At 41.4% G+C, this 22,754-nt stretch overlaps 1 protein-coding gene across 1 annotated transcript in view; it reads left to right on the top strand.

Annotated features, from left to right (window-relative positions):
* The first annotated feature begins 49 nt into the window (after positions 1-49).
* The window catches only part of ZC2HC1B (zinc finger C2HC-type containing 1B), a 78,135-nt gene continuing 55,430 nt past the window's right edge, over positions 50-22,754 (top strand). Inside the window, exons 1-3 of the mRNA XM_002817434.4 lie at positions 50-711; positions 20,402-20,463; positions 22,129-22,248. Of these exons, the coding sequence (XP_002817480.1) occupies positions 684-711; positions 20,402-20,463; positions 22,129-22,248 (210 nt within the window). The 5' untranslated portion in view covers positions 50-683. The remainder of the gene's footprint in view (positions 712-20,401; positions 20,464-22,128; positions 22,249-22,754) is intronic.

Below are 22,754 nucleotides of genomic sequence, written 5' to 3' on the forward strand. Positions count from 1 at the left end.
TTGTTTTTTGCAGATGTTTTCAAATATTTCTTTGAATCCTCTCCACGCCTTTTCAGGAATTACATGGTTTAATTTGCTGTAAATAGTAAAGTGGCCTGGTTAAACTCAATTTTGAAATGCTGACTTTATTCTGTTTAGTGTAAGATGAGTTTTTCTGAGAAGGTTCCACTGTTAGGAAGCTAAGTTTTCCCTTGCTGTATACAAAGGACTTTCAAAAGTGTGGCAAAACTGAATATTAAGGTTCTTAAGATTCATATTTCCTGTTATATTACTGGATGACTTGCTTTTGGGATTTAGGAACAGTGAAGGCAGGAAACAGAATAGTCAAGGAAATAAGAAAACTTATTTGGCTTCAGTGAGTCCCTAGTTCAAAATCAGAAATATTTATTTCAGTTTAAACTGGAGAGTTTGTCTTTTCAACATTAGTTAATGCTTGGAACCATTCATACTTGATTAAAATACATAGTTGAAAACTTTCCCTGTTTTTGATGAGTTGATTTTTGTTTTAACTGATTTAAACTTTTTCAAGGTTTAGGCAATGACATCACAATTGTTGATTATTTGGTAAACTGTGACTTCTTGCAACAGATTAGTGGCCCTGGTTTATGTTCTTGACTAGTATGTTGTTATCTGGACTGGGCTGTAAAAATCTGTGAACACTGTTGCTCTGAGTTAGGAACAGAATGGCTGGGGCAGAACCATTTTTGGCAGGTGAGCTGCACTCAATATCTAAATTATTAGAAAATGCCTTCATCTGTAATCATTCGTTTATGGCTTTTCCAAAGCTGGTAGGTATTAGCTTGTTCTACCATGTGTGATCCATTTAAATCTAAGTATTGTAGGATTTTTAAAGAGTTGTCAAAAAACTGATGGCATTAGGTATTCTACCAACATTGGCTAGAAAAAATCTTGACTGAAGAGCTTGTCATTGCAGAAGTAGGATACTGGAGAGAATGTATTTAAATGCCAACCTGTGAAATAAAGGGTCAGATGATGGTTTATGTCAATATTTAGAATGTAAGTACTAAAAGGATTGGCCATTTATTTTGATAGCTGTCTCAACTGAAGATTCTCAAAAACAGCAAGAGTCTTAATAGGCATTGGATGTTTCTTTGTCATGTTACTAAAATTCTGTGTTATGAAGTGCTAACTTTACTTCACTGTGTTTAAATCCATATATTATGTATTTTGCAATTAAGAGAAAAAGACTAGGCCATGAGTCTTGATGAAGCATATTGTGATTTAGGCAGATTATACTCCAAACTTAAATATTTTAATTTTATTCTGAAGAACAAATTCATGATACTTTAAATGAATTTTCTGATATCTTGGTTCTCTAAAAATCTATAAATGATTGGGAACTGAGCATAAAAGCTCCATGCTAAATGTTGGGAGCCCAAGAGGTCAGAGGGTTTTTGCCTTCAGGAGCCACATGGTCTGAGGAGGCAGGATAGGTGCAGCGAAATATAACTGGCAATACTATTTCTGTGGTAAGTACCACTTGTAATTAGAATCTTGGTACTTGCTGTTCCCCTGGAAGTGCTTTCACTGCAGACAGACCTTCCTCATGGTTGGTGCTCATCTGTCACCTTCACTATAGGCTATTCCCTGAGCTTGTATTTCAAAATCCTGCACGTATCCCTCCCCTGCATCCTTGACCCTCCCTCCCTGGTTAATGTTCTCCACAACATCTGTTGACACAGAGGACTGTTCTTCAGTCTCCTCTCGCAGGACAAACCCTGAAGGCACAGTGTTTTATTTATTGCTTTATCCTTAGGTCTGGAAGGGTGCCTGGTATTCAGTATACAGTCACAAAGTAGTGTATGAATGAATGGATAGATGGGAGAGATTTCAGAAAAGAATTAAACGTAGAAAGAACCATAGTAGGGCCTAGACTCACTGGGGTTAGGGAGGAGAGAAAGGCCTAAGAGATCCCAGGCAGGGGGCAAAATCTTGAAGAATTTGTATCTTAAACTTTTTTTTTTTTTTTGCTAAGACGGGTCTTGCTCTGTCGCCCAGGCTGGAGTGCAATAGCGCGATCTCATCTCACTGCAACCTCCAACTCCCGGGTTCAGATGGAGTCTTGCTCTGTCGCCCAGGCTGGAGTGCAGTGGCGCAATCTCAGTTCACTGCAACCTCCAACTCCTGGGTTCAAGCGATTCCCCTGCCTCAGCCTCCCGAGTAGCTGGGATTACAGGTGTGCACCACCATGCCCAGCTAATTTTTGTATTCTTAGTAGAGATAGGGTTTCGCCATGTTGGCCAGGCTGGTCTCGAACTCTTGACCTTATGATCCGCCCGCCTCAGCCTCCCAAAGTGCTGGGATTACAGGCATAAGCCACCAACACCCGGCTCACCTATTTTGTTTAAGCATTGCCCGTGACTGGTGTAAAACCGCTTGGATATCGTAGTACCACAGATGCTTCTTGACTCGTGGTGGGATTATGCCCTGATAAGCCCACCATAAGCTGATAACATGGTAAGCCAAAAATGCATTTACTACACCTAACCTACTGAACATCATAGCTCAGCCTAGCCTACCTTAAACTTGCTCAGAATACTTTCCATTAGCCCACAGTTGTGCAAAATCATCTGGCAATACAGCACGCTGTAGAGTTATCAATTTGCCCTCGTGATCACATGGCTGACTGGGAGTGGTGGCTCACCACTGCTGCCCAGCATCACAAGAGGATTGTACCACTTTCTACTGAATACATATGGCTTTCTCACCATCATGGAAAAATTGTTAAGTTGAACCATCATAAGTTGAGGACTGTCTGTACTGTTACTTTACAAGTCTAAGTGTCTGAAGTGCAGTTACCACTTGTGTGTATTACCTGTGATGCCCTGTATCTACATCTCCATTTTGATGTCATCAAGCCACCTCAGTTGAAAGAACTCTAACCTCTTGTAATTTTACTGTTATGTTTTCAATACTTTTATGTTACTTCTTCATGTGGGTTGACATTGGTATGCTTTATCAGTCTTGTTCCAGTTAAAGTGGCAGAGAAGGTAGAAATTCTAATGGCCTTGCATTTTAATTGTGAAACTTATAGGAGAATATTTAAAGCAAACACAGGGCCACTGTTCAAGTTAAGAAAGAAAACATAGAAGTCCCCTGTGAATCCATCCTTGATTTCATTTCACTCTTTCCCCTCAGGTAATTCTTGCATACTATCTAGCTGTCATACAAGCTGAACATCTCTAATCCAAAATCCAAAATGTTGAGTGCCATTGTGAGACAACAAATAGAAAATACCACGCATAAGTACTTAATACAAGCTTTGCTTTTCATGCACACAAGTATGTAAAATATTGCAAAAAGTTACTTTCAGGCTGTGTGTGTAAGGTGACATATGAAATAAAGTGTTTAGACTTGGGTCCCATCCCCATGATATCTTGTTCCAAAGTCTGAAAAAAAATCTGAAACACTTCTGGTCCCAAGCATTTTGGATAAGGGATACTCAACCTGCATTAAGTATTTCCTTCTTTTTTAAAGCCATTTGTATAGTATCCCTAAACACAACACCTTGTTTCATTTTGAACAACTGAAATAAACTTCTTAGCTTTTTGAGGGCAGTGTTTGCTACCAATTAGATGAAAGCATCCTAGGGAAGATGAACTGTGAACAGTCCCTGGGTCTGACTTCCACTTCTAGAGTTTACAAGAACCCATGTTTAGATGTCAGTGAGCAAGGTGATGAGTGAGTTTTAGGGAACAAGTCACAGTTTAGGCATCCAGGATCTGCAGAAATATGCTTAGAGGATTGCATTCTTGTTTTATATTTTCTGGTTCTAAACTCACCCTGACCTCTCAAGATCAATGCAGAACCTTCCTATGGGGTGAAATGAGTGTCTCCAACTGATCAAGAGATAAGGATACGAAAGGGAGAGCAGGCACTTTATTAGAATATGGCCAAACATGACAAGTGTAGAACAAAATGGGAGCCAGACTTCCTTGAATATACTATCTTGAGATTATGAAGGCAGTGAATATCTTAGTCGTCATAGCCATCAACACGTCTGTCTCTAATCACACACCTCAAACTTCGACTGGTTGCTCTTTGGTTGTTGTGCCCAGCTATCATACTGGGAATTCCCTTTTCTCTATCCAGTGCATAATTGCCTTTTCCTATATCTCATTCACATGCTTGTGGATCACATCCTCCAGTAATTCATGAAATGGGGTACAGGAGATGTAGACTTTTTGGGAACTTGGATGTCTGGAAATATATTCTACTCTTATGTTGGATTGACAGCTTGACTGAATATAGAATTCTTGGTTGTAGATTGTTTTACCTCAGAAGTTTAAAGGGTTTCTTCCATTTGTTTCCATTTCCAATTTTGCTTTTTGGGAATCTGAAGCCATCCTGATTGCTGATCGTTTGTATCTAATTTTTTTTTGGAAGTCTGTAGAATCTGTCTTCAGTGTTCTGAAACTTCCATTTTACTGAGTCTTTTAAATCAGAAGGTGTATTAGGGTTCTCTAGAGGGACGGAACTAATAGGATAGATCTGTATATAAAGGGGAATTTATTAAGTATTAACTCACAGTCACAAGGTCCCACAATAGGCCGTCTGCAAGCTGAGGAGCAAGGACAAGCAGTACAGTGCCCAAACTGAAGAACTTGGGAGTTCAATATTTGAGGGCAGGAAGCATCCAGCATGGGAGAAAGATGTAGGCTGGGAGGCTAGGCCAGTCTAGTCTTTTCACATTTTTTTTTTCTGCCTGCTTTAGATTCGATCTGCACTGGCAGGTGACTAGATGGTGCCCACCCAGATTAAGGATGAGTCTGCCTTCCCCAGCCCACTGACTCAAATGTTAATCTCCTCTGGCAACACCCTCTCAGACACACCCAGGATCAACAACTTTGCATCCTTCAATCCAATCAGGTTCTCAGTATTAACCATCACAAATCTACCTCTTGTCAACTTCAACCCATACCCATCTCTTGAGATCATACATAATCTTCAAATAAAGACAATAATAAGGTCATAATTATGCCTAACATAATACAACTATCCTTCATACAACCAGAAATGCACCAATCCCCAACCCAAATACTATTACATAAAGTTAACAATACTTAAATGCTGACGCAAAGTCAATAAATCTTATGTCACATGATGAAGGAAAAAGTAAAAATGAAGTTATCTTCTTAGTACAAGTGTGTACATGCACAAACATGTTTTTAACGAAGGAGGAAATACTAATGACAATTACAGTCCTCATTTCTGCAGCTGGTCACGTGGTCATAGCTGGTATTGATGACTACATTCTTCTGCTACCCATTCTGTATTCCCTTTTTCTTCAGCAAGCTCCTCAGCAGGTCATGGTTTTTTCCTGGTGGAGTGACCCAAACCTTCATTCCTGAAGGGTCTGGGCTATTTGTAGTCCTGCCTGGATTGGGCTGTTGTAGTTTCCCATTGACCTGAATCACAGGACATGGTAATACTAAGAGACACCCTAATAGATCTCCTGTATTCCATGCCTACTCTTCCTTACTTCTGTTTTGGAGTAGTAGAGCATACACGACCTTCCGGAGAACTTTGCCCCAGCCCTTCAAAGTATTGTCACCTAGTTGTTGTTGTAATTGTGACTTCAAAAGGCCATCCCACCGTTCTATCAATCCAACTGCTTCAGGATGATGAAGAACATGGTGAGACCAGTGAATTCCATGAGCTTGAGCCCTCTGCCACACTTCTTTATCTGCAAAGTGAGTGCCTTGGTCAGAGGCGATGCTGTTTGGAATACCATGACAGTGGATAAGGCATGCTATGCGTCCATGGATGGTAGTCTTGGCAGAAGCATTGCATGGAGGATAGGCAAACCCATATCCAGAGTGAGTGTTTATTCCAGTGAGGAGAAACCTCTGCCCTTTCCATGATGGAAGAGGTTCAACATAATCAACCTGCCAGCAGGTAGCTGGCTGATCACCCTGAGAAATGGTGCCATATCAAGGTCTCAGTGTTGGTCTCTGCTGCTGGCAAATTGGGCACTCAGCAGTGGCTGTAGTCAGGTCAGCTTTGGTGAGTGGAAGTCCATGTTGCTGAGTCCATGCATAACCTGCATTCCTGCCACCATGGCCACTTTGTTCTTGGGCCCATTGGGCGATGACAGGGGTGGCTGGGGAAAGAGGCTGAGTGGTGTCCACAGAATGGGTCATCCTATCCACTTGATTATTAAAATCCTCCTCTGCTGAGGTCACCAGTTGGTGAGCATTCACATGGGATACAAATATCTTTCCAGTTTTTGACCACTCAGAGAGGTCCATCCACATACCTCTTCCCCAAATTTCTTTGTCACCAATTTTCCAATCATGCTTCTTCCAAGTCCCTGACTATCCAGCCAAACCACTGGCAACAGCCCATGAATCAGCATATAATCACACATCTGACCATTTCTCCTTTCATGCAAAGTGCACAAGCAAGTGCACTGCTCAAAGTTCTGCCCACTGGGAAAATTTTCCCTCACCGCTTTCAGGGATGTCCTAGGAAGGGGCTGTCCTTCAGGGATGTCCTAGAAAGGCAGCTGTCCACTTTTGGGTGGTGCCTCCATATTGTGCAGAACCATCTGTGAACCGGGCTCTAGTCTTCTCTTTTTCTGTCAACTGATCGTAGGGAACTCCGCATGAGGCCACTGGTGCAGGCTAGGGGAGAGAAGGCAAGGTGGCAGGAGTCTCCACTTCAGGCATTTGAGCCACTTCCTCATGTAACTTGTGCCTTTAGGACCTGCTTGAGTCCGATCACGTATATACACTTCCATTTGATGATGGATGCTGCTGTGCATGACCCACTTTATGGCTAGGTGGGTCAGAAAGCACTCAGTTCATGATAGGCAGGTCAGGTTGCATGGTGACTTGATGACCCACAGTCAAACGTTCAGTTTCCACGAAAGCCCAGTAACAGGCCAAGAGCTGTCTCTAGAAAGGAGAGTAATTATCTGCAGAAGATGGCAGAGCCTTGCTCCAAAATCCTAGAGGCCTCCACTGTGATTCACCTTTGGAGGCTTGCCAAAGGCTCCAAACAGCATCACTATCTGCCACTGACACCTCAAGTACCATTGGATTTGCTGGGTCATATGGCCCAATTGACAGAGCAGCTTGCACAGCAGCCTGGACCTGTTGTAGAGCCTTCTCCTGTTCTGGACCCCACTGAAAACTGGCAACCTTTCAGGTCACTTGATAAATGGGCCGGATTAACACACCCAAATGAGAAATGTGTTGCCTCCAAAATCCAAATAGACCCACTAGACATTGTGCCTCTTTCTTAGTGGTAGGAGGGGCCAAATGCAGCAACTTATCCTTCATCTTAGAAGGAATATCTCAACAGGACCCATACCACTGGACCCCTAGAAATTTTATTGTGGAAGAAGTTCCCTAAATTTTCATCAGATTTCCCATCCTCTGGCACGCAAATATCTCACCAATAAGTCCAGTGTGTTTACTACTTCTTGCTCACTGGATCCAGTCAGCATAATGTCATCAATGTAGTGGACCAGTGTGATATCTTGTGGAAGCAAAAAGTGATCAAGGTCTCTCTGAATAAGATTATGACACAAAGCCAGAGAGTTAATATACCTCTGAGGTAGAACAGTAAAGGTATATTGCTGGCCTTGCCAGCTGAAGGCAAATTGCTTCTGGTGGGCCTTATGGACAGGAATGGAGAAAAGGGCATTTGCCAAGTCAATGGCTGCATACCAGGTACCAAGAAATTTGTTAATTTGCTCAAACAATGAAACTACATCTGGTACAGCAGCTGCAGTTGGAGTCACCACTTGGTTAAGCTTGTGATAATCCACTGTCATTCTTCCAGATCCATCTGTCTTCTGCACAGGCCAAATGGGAGAGTTGAATAGGGATGTGGTGGGAATCACCACCCTGAGTCTTTCAAGTCCTTGATGGTGGTACTAATTGCCACAGTCTCTCCAGGGATGTGATACTGTTTTTGATTTACTATTTTTCTAGGTAAAGACAGTGCTAATGGCTTCCATTTGGCCTTTCTCACCATAATAATCCTCACCTGACCAATCAGGGAGCCAATGTGGGGGTCCTGCCAGCTGCTAAGTATGTCTATGCCAATTTTGCATTCTGGCACTGGGGAAATGACCACAGGATGAGTCCAGGGATCCACTGGACCCACTGTAAGTCGGACCTGAGCTGAAACTCCATTATTACCTGACCTCCATAAGCCGTATGTTAACTGGAGGACCATAATGATGTTTTGGGTCCCCTGGAATCAACATCAGCTCAGAGCCAGTGTCCAGTACTTTCCAAAATGTCTGATCATTTCCCTTTTCCCCAATGCATAGTTACCCTGGTACAAGGCCAGAGGTCTTCTTGGGGAAGGATGGGAGAAAGATTAACAGCATAAATTGTCAGTAGTGTAATGGAGTACTTTTTCAAGGGGACCCGGCCTCCCCTTCATTCAAGCAGCTCTGGGTTCGTAAACTGGCTCAAGTCTGGAAATTAAGGGGCCATGATTCTCTGTTTTTATAGTTCAGATTAGTCTTTTGTCCATTCGACCTAGAAGTTTTCTGCTTATATAAATTAAGTAAAAATGCAGTAGGCTTCCTTTCAATTTCACTTCTAGAAACACTGTGATTAGTCAATGCCAGAGCTCTGTATGTGTCAGACTATTCTGATTGTTGCCACTTTGCCACTGCAGTCCATTACAGTAGCTATGTCCATCTTGCCTTTGATGGCTGAGTGCTGCCACTTGGCCCCTGCCACCTCGGGATCCAAATATTCCCACTATATTTATTTTTTATTTTTTAAATTTATGTATTAGTCTGTTTTCATGCTGCTGATAAAGACATACCTGAGACTGGGAAGAAAAAGAGGTTTAATTGGACTTACAGTTCCTCATGGCTGGGGAGGCCTCAGAATCATGGCAGAAGGCAAAAGGCACTACTTACATGGTGGCAGCAAGAGAAAATGAGGACAAAGCAAAAGTGGAAATCCCTGATAAATCCATCAGATCTCATGAGACTCAATCACTATCATGAGAATAGCATGGGAAAGACCGGCCCCCATTTAGTTATCTTCCTCTGGGTCCCTCCCACAAGACACAAGAATTCTGGGAGATAAAATTCAAGTGGAGATTTGGGTAGGGACACAACCAACCCATATCATTCTTCCCCTGGCCCCTTAAAATCTCATGTCCTCACATTTCAAAAGCAAACATGCCTCCCCAACAGTCTCCCAAAGTCTTAACTCATTTCAGCATTAATCCAAAACTCCACAGTCCAAAGTCTCATCTGAAACAAGGCAAGTCCCTTCCATCTATGAACTGTAAAATCAAAAGCAAGCTAGTTACTTCCTAGATAAAATGAGGGTGCAGGTATTGGGTAAATACAGCCATTTCAAATGGGAGAAGCTGGCCAAAACAAAGGGTTACAGGGCCCATGCAAATGTGAAATCCAGCGGGGCAGTCAAATTTTAAAGTTCCAAAATGATCTCCTTTGACTCCATGTCTCACATCCAGGTCATGCTGATGCAAGAGGTGGGTTCCCAAGGTCTTGGCAGCTCTGCCTCTGTGGCTTTGCAGGATACAGCCTCCTTCCTGCCTGCTTTCATGGGTTGGTGTTGAGTGTCTGTGGCTTTTCGAGCCACACAGTTCAAGCTGTCAGTGGATCTACCATTCTAGGGTCTGGAGGACAGTGGCCCTCTTCTCACAGCTCCACTAGGGACTCTGTGTGGGGGCTCCAACCCCAGATTTCCCTTCCTCACTGTCCTAGCAGAGGTTCTCCCTGAAGGCCCCACCCCTGCAATCTTTTGCCTGGGAATCCAGGCGTTTCCATACATCTTCTGAAATCTAGGGGGAAGTTCCCAAACCTCAATTCTTGACTTCTGTGCACCCGCAAGCTCAACACCATATGGAAGCTGCCAAGGCTTGGGGCTTCCGGCCTCTGAAGGCATAGCCCGAGCTGTACATTGGCCCCAATCAGCCACAGCTGAAGTGGCTGGGACACAGGGCACCAAGTCCCTAGGCTGTACATGGGTACCCTGGGCCCTGCCCCACTAAACCACTTTTTCTTCCTAGACCTCCAGGCGTTCGATGGGAGGGGCTGCTGTGAAGGTCTCTGACATGGCCTGGAGACATTTTTTCCATGGTCTTGGGGATTAACATTAGACTCCTTGCTACTTATGCAAATTTCTGCAGCTGGCTTTAATTTCTTCTCAAAAAATGGGTTTTTCTTTTCTACTGCATCAAGTTGCAAATTTTCTGAACTTTTATCCTCTATTTCCCTTTTAAAACGGAATGCTTTTAACAGCACCCAAGTCACCTTTTGATGCTTTGCTGCTTAGAAATTTCTTCCACCAGATACCCTAAATCATGTGTCTCAAGTTCAAATTTCCACAAATCTCTAGGGCGGGGCAAAATGCCATCAGTCTCTTTGATAAAAAATAACAAGAGTCACCCTTGCTCCAGTTCCCAACAAGTTCCTCATCTCCATCTGAAACCACCTCAACCTGGACCTTATTGTTCATATCACCATCAGCATTTTTGTCAAAGCCATTCAACAAGTCTCTAGGAGCTTTCCCACATTTTCCTGTCTTCTTCTTAGCCCTCCAAACTGTTCCAACCTCTGCCTGTTACCCAGTTCCAAAGTCACTTCCACATTTTCGGGTATCTTTTCAGCAACACCCCACTCTACTGGTACCAATTTACTGTATTAGTCTGTTTTCACATTGCTGATAAAGACATACCTGAGACTGGGAAGAAAAAGAGGTATAATTGGACTTACAGTACCACATGGCTGGGGAGGACTCAGAATCATGGCAGGAGGTGAAAGGCACTTCTTACATGGTGGCAGCAAGAGAAAATGAGGAAGAAGCAAAAGTGGAAACCCCTGAAAAACCCATCAGATCTCAAGAGACTCATTCACTATCACAAGAATAGCATGGGAAAGACCAGCCCCCATGATTCAATTACCTTCCCCTGGGTCCCTCCCACAACATGTGGTAATTCTGAGAGATACAACTGAAGTTGAGAGTTTGGTGGGCACACAGCCAAATCATATCAATTTATTTATTTATTCTTTTATTTATTTTTTGTTTTTGAGATGAAGTCTCTTTCTGTTACCCAGACTGCAGTGCAGTGGGAAAATCTTGGCTCACTGCAACCACCACCTCCCAGGTTCAAAGGATTCTCCTGCCTCAGCCTCCCGGGTATGTGGGACTGCAGGTGCTCACCACCACATCCAGCTAATTTTTGTATTTTTAGTAGAGACAGGGTTTCATTATATTGGCCAGGGTGGTCCTGAACTCCTGACCTCAAGTGATCTGCCCACATCAGCTTTCCAGAGTGCTCGGATTGCAGGCATGAGCCACCACTGCACCTGGCCTATTCCCATTGTTTTTAAATTTTGTAGTTGAGTGACTGTGTATCCCACTGTTAGATGTGACATACAGAGAAAGGCAATTACAGGGCTCTTCAGAGATGCAGGTGCTGCCCTCACAAATCTGTTTTACAAGGCATTGGTCAAGGGTATATTTTCTGGACCCTCCCAGATGGGATGAGTAGGTCTAAAGTGACTAATCCATTCCACCATCCCTATGCCTTTGGATCCCTTCTTCTACATTAAACCAAGAGAGATCAGACATTTCCATCTTGCTCACAGTTGGCCATCTTTTAATCCATATTTCAGCTAACCAAGCAAATAAACTATTAGAATTTTTTTTTTAACTCCCTGAGCTGCAACATTAAATGCAGAGTCTCTACTAGTGTCCCCAAATCTATAAATTCAGCCTGATCCAACTCTGTTTCTTCCACCATTATCCCACACCCTTAATATCCATTCCCATGCCTGTTCTCCAGATTTCTGTTTATATAAGTTAGAAAACAATTCTTTTCGAATGTATCGCACCTCCTCATGGGTCACATTCTCAACCTCACCTCTAGGGCCCCATGGGAATTTTGTCTATAGATCTAGAAGCAAACAGAGGTGTTGGGGGTGGTTTCTGAGGAGAATCAACATTATCTTTCCTGGCAACTGTCTCAGGGGAGGCCATCACTGTTGCCTCAGGCAGTGCAGGGTTTATCTTCTCAGACAAAGGTGGAAAGGCTGATGGCAGCATGGGTCGGGGAAGGGATGTTGCCACTACTGGGGATGGAGAAGCTGTTTCTTCTGGCAAAAAAGTCTCATCAGAGTTTACAAACTCAGTGTCCCCAGCTTCATCAGGGTCCTCCCATATGTCCCCATTCAAAGTTGCAGGGTCCCATTCTTTTCTAATCAATTCCCTCACTTTAACAGTAGACAGTTGGCAAGGCTGTGCATGCACCTTTCATTGCAGGTCAGCCACTTGCATGATAAGAGCTTGTATCTGTTTTCCCACAATTTCAGCTCTTTCTCTACAGGAGATAAGACTCTCACTCAGGGCAATCTTAGGAGATTTGAGGCTCAGTATCTGCTTCTGAAACTGGGAGTTAAAATCCCTGAATTCATCATTTTCTTTCATTAGTTTGTCCCCTGAACTTAGGAGCAACCAACCAGCTTCATTATGTTCCTTGGTTCTCCACATATGGTCAAAGGTATTATGTATAGAGTAACTAAACTCCTTGCCTCTCATGAGCAATGAATCAGGTGTGTCAAATGCATTTATTTTGTGTAACTCTCTAAACAGTTCATGCCGAGGTCTATCAGTGTTCTCCATACTATTAGAAGTAGAGTCCTTAGCATTTTTGGATCTAATTATATTAAGCAGCCAACTCCAGAAACCCCAAAACCAATGAAAGAACTCCATTCTTAATATTCTGTTCTTCTAGAACTCCTGGTACAAAAATCTGTATTAGTCAGGGTTCTCTAGAGAGACAGAACTAATAGGAAATATATATAAGGGGAATATATATATATAAAGGGAAATGTATTAACTCACATGATCACAAGGTCCCACAATAGGCCATCTGCAAGCTGAGGAACAAGGAGAGCCAGTCTGAGTCCCAAAACTGAAGAACTTGGAGTCTGATGTTCAAGGGCTGGAAGCATCCAGCACGGGAGAAAGATGTAGGCTACGAGGTTAGGCCAGTCTAGTTTTTTTCATATTTTTCTGCCCGCTTTATATTCTAGCCTTGCTGGCAGCTTATTAGATGGTGCCCACCGAGATTGAGGGTGGGTCTGCCTTTCCCACCCCACTGACTCAAGTGTTAATCTCCTTTGGCAACACCCTTACAGACACACCCATGATGAATACTTTGCATCCTTCAATTCAATCAAGTTGACACTCAGTATTAACCACCACAGGAGGTTTATGTCCTTCTTTTTTGGAAATAATTAAAAATTATTTTTATTCTCTTCCTTGTATTTTCTCCTTTTTCTCTCTTGAAGTATTATTTGGAGTAGACCTGTCTGGACTGGTATTCTAATTTGCTTGTTTCTTTCCCATTTCTATGCCATTTTACTTTATTTTCTGGGAGATTTTCCTAATTTTATCTTTCAACTCTCTTGAGTTTTTCTCCTAAAGACTTTTTTGATTTCTTTTTTTTTTTTTTTTTTTGAGACAGAGTTTTGCTCTTGTTGCCCAGCCTGGAGTGCAATGGCGCCATCTCGGCTCACCACAACCTCCACCTCCTGGGTTCAAGCTATTCTCCTGCCTCAGCCTCCTGAGTAGCTGGGATTACAGGCATGCACCACCACGCCCGGCTAATTTTTGTGTTTTTAGTAGAGACAGCATTTTTCCATGTTGGTCAGGCTGGTCTCAAACTACTGACCTCAGGTGATCCGCCCACCTCTGCCTCCCAAAGTGCCAGGATTACAGGCGTGAGCCACTGTGCCCAGCAAGACTTTTTTAATTTCTAAGAGTCATAATTTTCCTTTAATTTTTTTTTTATCTGTTTTGGACTTACCTGCTAGAGACGTTCTTCAGATCTTTGGAAATTCCTGTCTGTTTGCTCATCATTAAGATTGGAAGAGGAAAAAAATGGAAATAATGAACAAGTGAGCAGTATTTCATGACTGAGCTGTATTGTAGGGTGGTCTGAGTGAGCTGTTTGGGAATCTCCCAATATCAGTATCTTTACATATTTGCTAGTGGAATAATTTGATTCCCAGAGAAGTTACATTTTGCCCTGAGGGTAAGGGTTTGGCAAGCAGAGTCCTCTAAGCCAAGTAGAAGAAGATGGGCATGTGGATATTCTCTGCTTTCCGTATCACTATTCATGAAATTAATCAGTAGATTATATATATGTACCTGTATACGTGTATATATAGACATGCATACATATATAGCTGATTCTTGTTATTCATGGATTCCCTGTTTGCAAATTTACCAACTTGCTAAAACTTACTTGTAACCGTAACATCAGTACTTGTGGCACTTTTACAGTCATTTGCAGACATGCACATAGTGATAAAAAACTTGAGTCATCCAGCACATTTTCCCAGCTGAGGTTGAACAAGGTAATACTCTACTTTCTTATTTTAGTGCTCATAATGTACTCAAGTTCCTTCCATGGGCTATTTAGTGCCACATTTTCCACATTTTTGTGCTTTTTCTTTGGTGATTTCACTGTTTAAAATGGCCATGTTAGCCAGGTGTGGTGGTGTGGGCCTGTGCTCCCAGCTACTCAGGAGGCTGAGGTGGGAGGATTGCTTGAATCCAGGAGGCAGAGGTTGCAGTGTGCCAAGATCGCACCACTGTACTCCAGCCTGGGTGACAGAGCAAGACCTTGTCTCAAAGGCGGAAGGGGAGGGAAGGCTGCCTAGAACAGTGCTGAAGTGCTGTCTAGTGTTCCTAAGCTCAAGGCTGTGATTTGCCCTAAGGAGAAAATATGTGCATTAGGTAAACATTCAGTCATGAGTTACAGCGCTATTGGCATGAGTTCAACATTACTGAATCAACACTATAAAGAAGGTGTCTTTAGACAGAAACATGCATAAAACAAGGTTTTGTATTGATCCATTAACAAAAATGTTGTGACCAGAGACTCCTTGCTAATTCAGTGCTCACAGTGACTTTATAGAACTTAACTACCAAAAGTAACGAGAATTGACTGTATGTATGTCTGTATCTATACCTACCTATCTGTTTTTGCTGTAGCACTAATGCCTTCAGTCGTGCCTCATATTGACTAATGCACAGACTGCTTATTTTTTCCTTTCCAGAAAGTAGAATCACCTAGAGACAGGGAAGGGCATTTATCCAAGGAGCAGGAGAGTTGCGGTGTGGGGCAGGGGTTGGGGGCGGGGCGCGATCTAGGAATCTTAACTTCTTTCAAACAGCTTCCCCCTTGGTCCTCCATATTTTGACAGTCTCTTCCTCCTCATTCGCCTGCCCCAGTTGTAGAGGTACATGCTGTCCAGGAGTTCCTGTGACTTTTAAGAGTCTGTAGTGTGAATCTGGATGGTTCTCAGTTCTCCCTTACTGTTAGTTTGGGAAGTAGAGTTTGGCGTTGCTTTAAGTCCTCCAAGTCAGTTACAATGTCTATTAGCTATCCAAATTTTAGGATAGCTTGTTTTCTTTCCTCCCTGTCCTATGTTTCTATGTCCCTTTGTCCCTTTACTATAGCTTTATTGGGGTTTAGGGAGAAAGCAAAATTAGACGGGAAGCTCTAAATTAGATAGGATCTGCTATCCTGAGTCTTAATTCTTTTTCTTATCTCATGACTCATATTCCTGAGATAAATTTTATTGGTAAGTTGAGGCCATTATTCCACCCCCTTGCCATAGGGCCTAGGAAGATGTTGATATTGCTAAATATTTGCATGTTCTGGACTGCAAAGAACTTAAGAGTTCTGTGATTTGCAGGCATCTGAATGAGAAAGTGTCTTCCTTTTTTCTTCTCTACCATGCTCCTTTAAGAAAATATGGATAGCTTAGTTCTCTACAAAGCATTCTTAACTTCCAGCTCAAGAAAGAGAATATCTGGTCAAAAGTAAAGTAAAACTTTTTCAATTTTAATCTAACCCTAATTCTCTCCATCCTTCTTTGTAATGTTTGTTTGTTTGTTTGTTTTTCCTGCTCAAGTTGTCCCTGATTTTTTTTTTTTTTTTTGAGACAGTGTCTAGCTCTGTTACCCAGCAGGCACAATCAATCATGGCTCAGCCTCCTGGACTCAAGCGATTCTTTGGCCTCAGCCTCCTGAGTAGCTGGGACCACAAGTGCATGCTACCATGCCTGGCTAATTTTTAAAATTTTTGTAGAGATGAGGGTCTCACTGTGTTTCCCAGGCTGGTATTGAACTCCTGGGCTCAAGCAATCCTCTTGCCTCAGCCTCCCAAAAATGCTGGGATTACAGTTGTGAGCCACCATTCCTGGCCTATGTTTTATTTTTGATGTGTTAAACAAAGCTTTATCACTTCCAGATTACTTTCTGTTACTCATTTTTAACATTTTCAAAGATTATAAACCAAGGTTTAAAAATAATAGCCACTATAATAGTTTACCAAGTATGATTCCAGATAGAGAGGAAAAAGAAATCGCTGAGGTGATACTCATTGTTTTAGAACATTTTCTTCCAAAGGGTTTCTTTTTATTTTTTGAAAGGCACTCATTTGTTCTGATTTTTAAAATAGTGATACATAATTTTCATTAAAAGTTTGGAAATACAGAAAACTAAAAGTAATATTCATCTTTATTCATACCCAAACTAATTACTCTGTGTGTGCCCTTCCAGTCTTTATTAGTAAATATATGAACAAAATGTTTCATTAATATTTTTCCATGTTATTCTCCCACAAATTCCTTTAAATTAATATAAAAATGGTTCAGCAATTTTTGGCAACCTATTTCTGTCAGAGGCCAAGTAGCATAATTTTTGGCTTTGCAGGTCATATGGCCTTCATCGAAAGTATTAAACTCTGCTGTTGGAGCAGGAAAGCAGCAATAAATGCTATGTATACAAATGAGTATGGCTGTGTTCCTGTAAAACTATTTACAAAAAAAAAAGCGTCAGATTTGGCCCACTGACTACAGTTTGCTGACCCCTAGATATTATTTTTAAACTTTTTATTTTGCCATAATTATAGTTTTACAAAATGTTACAAAATAGCACAGAGAGATGCTGGATGCCATTTACCCAGTTTTCCCTAAGTTACATCTTAAATAACTATAGTACAATATCAAAACCAGGAAACTAACATTAGTACAAGGTGTGTTCACAGTCTGTACCATTTGATAACACGCAAAACCACCTCACAGTGAAGATACAGAACTATTCCAACACACAGAGATCTCCCTCATTCTAACCCCATAGAATCACAACCACCTTCCACCCCACTCCCACTCATCTTTATCCTTTTACAGTCTCTAATCTGTGTCCTATCTCTCTAATTTTGTCATTTTTTAATAAATTGTGCAGGTGAAATCACACAGTATGTGACCTTTGAAGATGGGCTCGTTTCACCCAGCATTGAAATCCATCCAGATTATTGCATATATCAGTGGTGTTTTTTTCAGCTGGGCACGGTGGCTTACACCTGCAATCCCAATACTTTGGGAGGCCAAGGTGGGGAGGACTGCTTGAGCCCAAGAGTTTGAGACCAGTCTGAGCAATATAGTGAGACCCCATCTCTACAAAAAATAAAAAAGCTAGCTGAGTGTGGTGGCACATGCCTGTTGTCCTAGCTACTCAAGAAGCTGAGGTGGGAGGATTGCTTGAGTCCAGAAGGTAGAGGCTGTAATGATCCGTGATCATCCTACTGTACCCTAGCCTGGGTGAAAGACCGAGACCCTGTCTCAAAAAAAAAAAAAAAAAAAAGTGGTCTTTTTGTTGCTGAGCACTATGCCAGGCTATAGATATACCACAGTTTGTTTAACCATTCACCTACTGAAAGGCATTTTAGAAGTCCGAAAAGGTTCTTTTAATGTTCTAGCAATCACATATTCCATGTGATTCAATACACAGAAACAAACACTGCAGACCACATTGATCTCCCTGTTTGATTCAGCTGGCTAGGTAAGTGTTCCCTTCCTTCCTTATACTCAAGCTTCTGAGTTGAATGTGGTTCAGAATGCGGTGGTCCATCTGTATCCAAGTATTGAATTGAATCATATCATTTGTATCTGTCAGTATTTTAAATTCATTGACTCACTGATTTCAGCCAGAGGTCATTGATCCTCTAGGGACTTCTAGTTGCTTTGCAGGTGAGTACTAACATCTCTCTAGTTGTAGTGATGGTTGAATTAATAGTCTTAATACTTGGAAAGAGACTCAAATTCAAGTCTCAGTATTACCACTTACTACCGGCAGTCTTAGAGAAGTTACCTACTTGGGCCTCCGTTTTCTCATTTGTAAAATAAAAATAGTACTAACCCTGTCTCATAGGGTCACTGTGAGGATCACATGAGATAACATAGGAAAACACCACACAAATGTTACTGTAATATTCATAAAAATAGATTATCCTTCACTAGTGTTTTAGAAAGAGCAGCAGTAGTTTTATAATCAAGATGAGTAGTTTCAGGTTGTGGTACCCTTGCTTAAAAATATGTATACATATTTTATATATATTTATATATATATATTTAGATGAAGTTTTACAAACTGCACCAAAAGAACAGGGAGGACAAGAGGTATTTCTGTGTGCTGTGATGGATGGCCTGTGTTGAAAATAACAACACCAATTAGCAGATGTGAGAAGAAATCAGTTAAATCAACAAAGTCTGTAGCAGGCTACCCATCTGCTTCCTGTTAACTAGGCCTTCTTCCTTTTTCAAACTGTCTTCCTTCGGTTTCCATGACCCTGTTCTCTCCTGTTTCTCCTCCTGGCTTATCATCATCATTTTCTTGGCCCTAAATAGAAGTTTCCCTAAGGATCATCTCTGCACTTCTCTTTCCATGACTTCTTCCCTGGCAATATCATGCCTTTACTTCATTTCTCAAAGCCTACATCTGTGTCTCTAACCCTGACCTCCCTCATTTCCATCCTGCTGGCCGGATAACTCTATTTCAACTCAGTGTTTCCAAAGCTGAAGTCATTTTTCTTCCTAAGATGGCCCTTCTTTTCAAGTTTCCTGTATCTATCCCACACTCCCAGCATCTTCTCAGTCCTTCTGCCTCTAAACGTAGAATAGTCCTCAAGCACTCTTTTCTCTTTGCCACCTCCTAACTCCCACAAATCTAATCAGGCTGTTGACTCTTTGATACAGAACCACTCATCTCCTATTTCCTTTCTATTTCAGGCCTCCACCTTCAGCTTTTTTATGTGTATGTGGGAGAGACAGGGTCTTGCTCTGTCTCCCAGGCTGGACTGCAGTGTTATGATCATGGCTCACTGCAACTTCTGCCTCCTGGGCTCAAGCGATCCTCTCACCTCAGCCTCCTGAGTAGCTGGGACCACAGGCGCAAGCCACCAAGCCCAACTAATTTTTTTATTTTGTGTAGAGACACAGTCTCCCTATGTTGCCCAAGCTGATCTCGAATCCCTAGGCTCAAGCAACCCTCCTGCTTCAGCCTCCCATAGTGTTGGGATTACAGGCGTGAGCCACCACACCTGATCCACCTGCAGCTTTTTCACTAAACTCTGCTCTTCTCCCACTATACTCGCAATCCGTTTGCCCCTTCTTGACTTTCTCACATCCATCTTCCACAGCTCTGTTTAGGTTCTTCCAATTTAATGTCCCTTGTTGCTTTCCTTGCATGTAGAGTAAAGCCCAGATGACTGGTCTAATATAAAGTCTATGCTCAGACCTCAAACTGCTTTGTTTATTAACCTAAGACATCATAACTTTGATCAAAGTGCTTTTTAAATTTTTACATATTTGACTTCTGATGAACCAGAAGGAAGTAATACAAAAAACCTTTTTTCAGAATTTCATAATATTTTGCTTTTCTGATGATACTTTTCTAATGTCATTAATTTATCTGCATACTTTTTTCTGTGCTGGTCCCATGTATGATTTCTCCCAATGTTTCCACAGAATTGCATATAGCCAATATCTATTTATTGAATGAATGATTGTTTCTATGTTAGAAATTCAATGCTTGCTTGGCCCATGCATTCAACCAATACCTTGAGTACCTTACTATGGGTCAAGTACTTGCATTGGGCATAAAATAGGCACAGTCTCAGCCTTCATAGAACTTACGTTCTAGTAGGAATCCCAAAGATGTTACCACTGGATTATTTATGACTGCCCTTATACGAAGGTATTTTTTGCTTATGTCTCAAGCAAAGTTATCAGGCACTTCATGTAAGAATATATTAAATATTAAATCAAATAATTATACTCTGGTTGCCTGAAGGATATGGAATTTACTTGTTTAGTGAAGTGAGGAGTTTATATCAGGAAAGGAAAACACAGGTGAGTTTACACAGGGTCTTCCCAAAGGGAAGAAGCAGTTGGTGGGGAGGGAAAAGAGAGTGAGGATATCAAGCTATTGAGGTCACCTCCAGTCAGTCATTTCTTCTCAGCCAGGCAATTCCATGAAACTAACATAATGTGCTCTTGAATTTTACACAGATGGCAATCAGGAATTGTTTCCCTGTGAAGTCTGTGGAAGACGTTTTGCAGCAGATGTTCTGGTAAACATAAAGACATTTTGTAGATGTGTTTCATTGGACTTAAATGAACTGTCAAGTCAGTGAGGAGGCGGCAGTGCAAAGATTAAAGACAGATGTGGAGGGGAAGCAAGGGAAGAGGAGAAGTACATAACCTATGGCTGGTGGGCCCAGAGGACACTGAGGCAGATTGATGCTGCCTCATTCAAAAGCGACCCTGTTAAACATGGTCCTCCTGAAATGATGCCAGATGGAAGTCTCTTGGCATCGTCAATGATCCCTCAAGAGGTTTTGGCTCTTCCGCCTTTTCTTTAAGCATCAAAAATTCAAATTTCAAGGCCAAAGCACCAGGGAAATTAGCTAGTCAAGAGGAATGAGCATTGAATTTTAGACATCTGGAAACTTGGCTTTTAGCCGCAAATTTGTCACTAATCCTGACAAGTCCTTTAACCTTCCTGTTTTCTGCTTTGCCACGTATACAGAACCTTCAAATTTGAGGGTTTTTATACCATTTGAACAAAATGATACATGGATGTAAGTCCTGTTCCAAGATCTAATTGTTGTCCAGATTCAAGCTAACGGCATATCATGTCCCCTGATTGATGGCTATAAAGTTGAATAAAAGCTTGATTTATTTCAAAATTAGGGAATCAAATAGATGGTATGCCCCAATATTATAAAGGGGTTTCCAAGAAAGATGATTTTTTTCAAAAAGAAAATCTAAGATGATAATACAGCTGTCAGTTGGGACATTTTAGATAAAGGAGACTTATCTGGAACTTAAAGGATGTGGACTGTAAGCCTGACTACATTTGGGACAAAAGACTATAAAATGAGGTTGTAGGTTTTATTTTTCTGGAGAATTTAAAAAATGAAATAGCTGTCTTTTAGTTAACTGTGGTTAGAGCTTCCTGAAACTAGAGGGAGAGCTTGCGGGGCTGGTTGTGGCCCTGTAGCCCACCAGTGTGTGTCACTGCCTTTGCCAGCCTGGAGCCACACCCCCTGAGAATTAGTCTGAGACCTGGGAGGTTCCATTTGCAGAGGGATCTCTAAATGTCAGGTACATCTTGGATACTTTTGAGTTTCATTTCCTAAGCCTATTTCTAGGCTATGGAGGGCATTGATCAAATGATTTGATCTTTATTTCTCCTTTAGCTTAAAATGGATGGCTTGTTCTTAGCCAGTGCGGTGATTTTTATAGAGCTTGTATTTTGTGGGGTCTGACAAAGCTACTATGTCAATGACGGTTATTATGTGTCACACATCCACGAAGGGAGAGGGCAAAGGCCCCATAGTGGCACAGTAGCACATTTTATACAGGCAGTACACAAGCAAAGCTCTGCGTGTTAGCTCCTCAGTTTTTGTATCAGAAATGTTGAATACTTGAAGGACTACTGATTGGAGTAAAGAGCATACTGCGCACATTTGAGTTAAATATATAAACCAAATTTGAATTAAGTCTTTTAGCTATAAAGGTATTTTATTGTCTTTGCTCAAGCACAATATCTAGTTATATGTAACATGGATGAGAAGAGCCAGGTGGATTTGCTCTGCTGTGACCTGTTAGAGAATGAACTAGGCTCTGAGGAGCAAACATAGTCCCTGGAGTGGGGGCTGTCTAGGTACGCCTAGGCATTAAAAACTGATTGTGCACTTTAGAAATTCCAATCCCTACTCTTCGTTTTCTAGGAAAGGCACGGACCAATATGTAAGAAACTCTTCAACAGAAAGCGTAAACCTTTCAATTCTTTGAAGCAAAGATTACAGGGCACTGACATTCCTACTGTGAAGAAGACTCCGCAATCCAAGGTACTCCTGATATCTTCTTTAGTGTTTGTTATTACATTCTGTGGTACTGTAAGGCCTATTTCTGGGATTTCTGGTTTCATTTTTGCTTGATAATGCAGTAATGTAATGTAACTGTAATCTACCTTTACTGTTTGCTTTATAATCTTGCTCACTTAGATTTCCAAATATACTTCAGATATTTTCCAGATGTAGCAAAAAATAATCTTGTTTATGTTTTCATTAGAGTGGCTTTAAATTTAGCAATTAACCTGAGAACAAAGTCACTTTTAATCTTATATTTGCTTTTCTTTAAAGTTTTATAGTTTCTTTATTTTTCTGATTTTTGTTTTGTGTTTTCCCTCACCATTGTGGCTTGCAAATTATATTACTGTATTTTCCAAACCTCTTTAAGGAGTACTTTTGAAAAACAAACTCTCCTTTTCCCCAATTTTCACAGTTCTGTTTCCTGTGAATTCAAATTCCAGCTTTAAACAAAATTGTAATGGAAAGATATATAATCTAGGGTA

This window comes from Pongo abelii, chromosome 5, assembly GCF_028885655.2.
Source record: "Pongo abelii isolate AG06213 chromosome 5, NHGRI_mPonAbe1-v2.0_pri, whole genome shotgun sequence".
Lineage (NCBI taxonomy): Eukaryota > Metazoa > Chordata > Mammalia > Primates > Hominidae > Pongo > Pongo abelii.